Source organism: Somniosus microcephalus, chromosome 13 (genome assembly GCF_052327205.1).
Source record: "Somniosus microcephalus isolate GS21.2 chromosome 13, FLI_Smic_1.0, whole genome shotgun sequence".
Lineage (NCBI taxonomy): Eukaryota > Metazoa > Chordata > Chondrichthyes > Squaliformes > Somniosidae > Somniosus > Somniosus microcephalus.
In genome coordinates, this window is record NC_140999.1 from 58,925,494 (window position 1) to 58,931,493 (window position 6,000).

The 6,000-nt window shown below is 42.2% G+C and overlaps 1 protein-coding gene across 1 annotated transcript in view; it reads right to left on the bottom strand.

Annotated features, from left to right (window-relative positions):
* The window catches only part of LOC147108350 (cathepsin L2-like), a 52,065-nt gene extending 47,098 nt beyond the window's left edge, over positions 1–4,967 (bottom strand). Inside the window, exon 1 of the mRNA XM_086004945.1 lies at positions 4,833–4,967. Within this exon, the coding sequence (XP_085861071.1) occupies positions 4,833–4,964 (132 nt within the window). The 5' untranslated portion in view covers positions 4,965–4,967. The remainder of the gene's footprint in view (positions 1–4,832) is intronic.
* Positions 4,968–6,000: the final 1,033 nt, after the last annotated feature.

Sequence of the window (6,000 nt, forward strand, 5' to 3'; positions counted from 1 at the left end):
TGTTTGATGTGGGGAAAGCCCCAAAGTGGCAACGGCCCCGGAAAATCTACTTCAACAAGGTAATTATTGGTCATTAGTGTGCCGACGACCAGTGCAGCCAGCGGCGGCCGGGACTGAAGCGGGTCACGAAGAAACGGCGGTCCGAAAGTCGGACGGGGCGGGGAATCAGGCGGGGGGGGTTCCGACCCACTTTTTTGGCGATTTTCGGCCCCCGGCCGCATGAAAAGCCGCCCGACAGCTGCCAGAAAATTGACCCCAATGTAATGTAAAATTCCTTGAAATCCAACTCCACAGTTTGACTTCTAGAGTTACTTCAGTGAGTGGAAACTTAACCTTCCCCAAAATGTTCTCCAAGAACACCGCATTCAGGTTATGAAACTCCAACCTGGAGTAGTTTTAATCTATGTTCCATAGTATAGCTGAGATTCTCTATAAGGTGAGTAAGAATATTTTTCAGTTGAACTTCAGAATAAGCTGAGTAGGAATCAGTTGGAGGTATCAGGAGAACACTTGCTCACTCCTAACTAATTTATCACAGTTTAGACGATTGCAACATCTCCATAATAGATGCATTAATGCAAGCTTTTGTTTTCTCTCAGCCAGTGATAGGACTCTTCCCTCTGAGGCAGTGGGTTCAAGTTCCACTCCAGAGACTTGCTCATCTAATCTAGACTGACACTTCAGTGCAGTACTGATGGAGTGCTGCATTGCCAGAGGTGCCATCCTTTGAATGAGACATTAAACCAAGAGACGTCTGCCCTCTCAGGTGGACATAAAAAGATCTCATGACACTTTTCAAAGAAGAGCAAGGCAGTTCTCCATGTGTCCTGGCCAACATTAATCTCTCAAACAATAGCACTAAAAAAAATTGACTGGTCATTATCTCATTGCTGTTTGTAGCACCTTGTTGTCCACAAATTAGCTGCCACATTTCTTACATTACAACAGTGACTACACTTCGAAAGTACTTCATTGGCTGTGAAGCACTTTGGGATGTCCTGGGGTTGTGAAAGATGCTATATAAATGCAAATTATTTCTTTCTGCTCCATAAGATTTTATAAAGCAACTTCAATAATAGATCCAGAAGGATGACAAGGACTAGTCAGATGGACATATGCATAATAGTGAGTACCCTACTAGCCTACTTGATGTAAAAATGGGAACAGATGCTTATTTTACTATATTGCTAGAAATCATAGCCAGGATTTTTTGTTTCTGGTTATTATTTACAATGAGTGGAAAATCATGGGCTGAGGATCACAGAAATGGAAAATGGTGGCACATCTGTCCCCACGAGAGCATCATGAATGATACACTCCCCTCAGTGACAACCAGTCACCCATTAGGACTTAGCTGTTCTTACTTTGAGAACCATGAAAATTGGCATTATTGGCAAGCACTATCACACTGAACCCATTGGCTACAGGCAAACATGTTGCAAATTAGGTTAAGTGACAACATGTACTTGGAGAATATATTTTAATTCCTTGTGGGTGTCAATATCGTACATGGCATTCAGTGACTTTCGCATACAAGAATGTTAGGTGGGCAATTTCAGGATGTAACATCAAATCCATGCTTCTCTGGAGAAGGTGAGAGAAGGGCAAAATCCCAAGATGTGAAGGTGCTTGAGTAATCCTCAACCAATTCAGGAATGTTCCCCATAGGTTTAGGGTTGGGGTTAGGGTTGGAGTAAGGGTTAGGGTTGTGGTTGGGTTTAGGGTTATGATTGGAGTTAGGGTTAGGATTAGGGTTGTAAATTGGGGTTGGGGTTAGGGTTGGAGTTGGAGTTGGAGTTGGAGTTGGGGTTGGGGTTAGGGTTGGTGTTGAGGTTAGAGTTAGATTTGGAGTTAGGGTTAGGGTGACAGTTTGTTTCTTTCTTGCTACCAATAGGATCAGACTCGTGACTCTTCTCTGTAACAACCCCAGTGCTTGAATATCTCTCTTGTTTCTTGGCAACCAACACTCCATTCCCAGTGCTATGGGGAACATTATTCAACCAGTAGCATGATCCATATGAAAAAGGCCACATCTCAAATTTACTTTCCCATTTGCCACCAAGCTGACAGTTTATTTCTTCCTTGCTACCAACAGGATCAGCCTCATGGCTCCTCCCTGCACTGCCTCCAGCACTTGAATGTCTCTCTTGTTTCTTGGCAACCAGATTTCAAGGTGCGTTCAGACCAGAGCACAATACAATTTAATCTTTTCTTCCTCTGACATATTCTATTGGTTTTGTTGGTTGTTGCTCTGCATTGGTTGGACATGTTTATCACAGTCTCATTTTCTCATCTAAACCATAAACTTGAGTTTGGATTTCTCAGTATGGCTAGTGGATGTCAATATAATCCAGAAATTCGGGTCTCCACGGGTGAGTGCGCACGGGGTACTCACCCGTAGGCCCAATGGAAGTGTTGGTTTCATGCATGCACTGCGCATGCGTGGGAAACCGGCACTTCCATTCCCCTGAAAGAAGGGGTTCAGAGGTCGAACACGTGCGCAGGAGAGGCTGCGCGTGCGCATCGAACTTACGGTTTTTTTGCAGGTTTTCCGGGGAGGGTAAGTCTCCAGAAGTTAGGCATGTAAAAAGCAGTCGCAAGGCCTGCTTTTTACAAGGTAAGTGGTGAAATAATTAAAATTAAAACATTTTTTCCACAGGTTTATTATTTTTAAATACTTTAAAGAAAGGTAAGTTGATTTTTAGCCCCATTAGAAAATGAAATTATTTTTTTTTTAAATTTAAATTATTGTTTAAAATAGTTATTTCATGTAATTTATAGTATTTAAAAATGTGATGTTTTTTTAATTTATTTGAAGATTTAGTGATGTTTTGGGGCTTATAGTATTTATAAGTTTGACAGCCCTTCCTGTCAAACTTCTGAATGAAGCATTCCCTGCTACCATTGGCTCTCCATGGCCCACATGATCCCAGGGGACGCATCGAACTAACTGCCCCCCTGGGATACGCAAGCACTGCGCGCCGGCAGTTGGAGGAGGCCCAGGATCAAAATTCCACGGGGGCCCACAGCTCAATGGCCGGTGCGCAAGGTAAGTGCAGGTCGGGGGCTTACACGCGCGGGAAGCCCCCGACCTGAATTTCTGGGCCAGTGTGTCCATTTCAAACCTTCAGTCCTTTTCGCATGTCATAGGAATAAGCTGTAGTGTGACTATTACGTGTTTGGGTTTTTATGCTGGATGTGCAGAGAGATTTATTATAATAGTATCAGGGATGAATGATTTCAGTTATGTGGAGAGACTGAAGAAGCTGAGGTTGTTCTCCTTAGAGTAGAGAAGGTTAAGAGAAGATTGATAGGTGTTCAAAATCATGAATGGTTTTGATAGAGTAAATAAGGAGAAACTGTTTCCATATGCAGAAGGGTCAGTAACCAGAGGATACAGATTTATGGTGATTAGCAAAAGAATCAGAGGCAACGTGAAGAAAACATTTTTAAACAGTGAGTTGTTGTGATCTGGAATGCACTGCCTAAAATGTGCGGTGGAAGCAGACTTGATAGTAACATTCAAAAGAGAATTGGATAAATACTTGAAGGGAATAAATTTACAGGGCTATGGGAAAAGAGCAGGGCAGTGGGTTTAATTGTATAGCTCTACCAAAGATGACACGATGGGCCGAATGGCCTCCTTCTGTGTTGTCTCATTCTATGATTCTATGTTTTGCTTGGGTACAGCATCATTGGCCCCCATGCTACATGACATTGTTAGCAACTCCCTTTTCTCATGCATCTTTCAAAACCACATCATTATCTACACTCTTCCATAAATTTACTCTCGAGGCATTCCTGCTCTCCAACTACCACTCCATCACTAACCTCCTTTCACCTCCCAGCTCTCCCAAAGTTCCTTGCTTTAACCTCTTCTCTCAAGCTTCAGCTCTTCTCACAGCACCAAATGGCTCTGGACAAAGTCATGAATGTCATCCTCTATGACCATGACCTCCTTAACATTTTCATAGCATTTATTATGGTTGACCACACCATCCTCCTCCATCACCTCTCCCCCATTATCCAGCTCCATGGAGCTACCCTTGTATGATTCAACATCTACCTATTACTATCTACTCAAATCCAGCCAGTGCATTTGCAGCAGTGGCTTCCATTCATGCCCTTACACCGTCATCTCCAGAGTCCCCCAACAATCTATCTGTGGCCCCATGCTCATCCTCATTGCCTACTGCCCCTTGAAGGGACTATCGGCAGGTAATGGATCAGCTTCGATAAGTATGCTGAGTACTCTCAATTTTACCTCTCCATCAATTTTCTTGATAAAAACAGTACTGTGATATCAGACATCAAGTAATGGATGAATCACAACTTCTTTCAACTAAATATGGAGAACAATGAAACCATTGTTATTGGCTGCCTCAGTAAATTCCATTCCCTTGTCACACCCACCCACCCCACCCCGCCACACCACCCTTTGCTGATCTACACTGGTTCCCCATCCCCCAATACAATAAACTTAAAATTCTTGTCCTTGTTTTCAGATCCCTTCACAGCCTCACTCTGTCCTATTTCTGCATCTTATATCCCTTCCCATAACTGACAATGGTAGTGAAAATCGGGCGGTGTGTAAAATGAGAGGCCAATCCACTCCTGCCCAATTTCTAGCTGGGGTAACAGTGAAAGTTCACCCCTTCACTTCTGGTCTCTTACCCTTTCACCCCAGGTGCCTCAATAAAAACAATCAAATCAAGTTGACAACCAGTAGAAATAAGCAGCAGATTAACAACAAACTAAAATACAGGAAATCATGTCATCCTTTCTTAGCCAACTGCTTGGTAAGTAAAAGTTTGGCATTTACTGCTTCTTACCTCATTGTACTGCTTCTTATGGAATGATTTCCAGCTCATCCAGCCTTCATCCAATGATGGGTCAAACATGGAGCTTGAGGCTCCAGCCAGAATGTAGCCCACCACACAGCCCATAAACAAAGGGAACTTCATGACGGGCAGTCTGATGAAACAAAGCCAATGGTGTGATATCTACAGGAAATGGTGTTCACAGATTACTCTGGAAAAAATTGTTTCAAAGCATGGAGCAGAAACATTTTAATTCGCCAAAATATTTTAGTCATCGATGAGGGGTGATTTGCTCTGGTCACTAATGTGTTTTACAGGAGTGTGAAACAAAGGGAATCTTCCTGCTATGTCTCCGATGTTCTTGACACATAGGGATCAGAGGAATTCTCCTCTAACCCTCCCGCACATTTTGAAATAATAATTTATTATCTATGTTTTGTTATTCTATCATTCTTCTTTTTCAATATTTTCATCATTCTTTTGCATTGGCTATAGCTGTAATGTTTTTCCTTTTAGTAACCTTTGAGCAACATGGGAAATTATATGAACAGGAAAAGGCCATTTTGCCCAAGAATCCACCCAATTTTAGTTGAGCTTAGCACCAGCTTCCTACATTCTCACTACGTCTCTTAGTCACCTCTTTGCCAAGAAAGGTCTCCAGTTGTCTCTTGAATATGTTTATAGTATTTGCTTGAATGGCTTTCCCTGTAACTTAAACGTCTGCTACAATTTGGGTGAAATTCTTCTTTCTGAATTCCCTGTTTACATCTAATATTTTATGTTTTAGATGATATCCCCTTGTTTTTAAAACCAACAATTTGTCTGGATCAGCTTCTTCAATCCATATCGTAGCTTTGCTAACTTCAGTGAGGGCACCTTCACCAATGAGAACACACCCGCATTCCTTAAATCTTTCCCAGGACCTAGATTATTAAGAATTGGAACTGCCTCTGTTGCCCTGTACTGCACCTTGACAGTTGCGATAATATCCTGTCCAATACTCTACACAATTATTCCATATTGCATCTAACCAAGGCCATATAGCGTAACATCATCGCTTCCATTGATTGCTTTCTGAACTTTTACTAACACAACCAAAGGGTTTGCTGTTCACTGCTGTTAGAAAGAGTGATGTCCTTTGATAATTTTTATGTACCAGTAACTACTTCGTTATATAGCA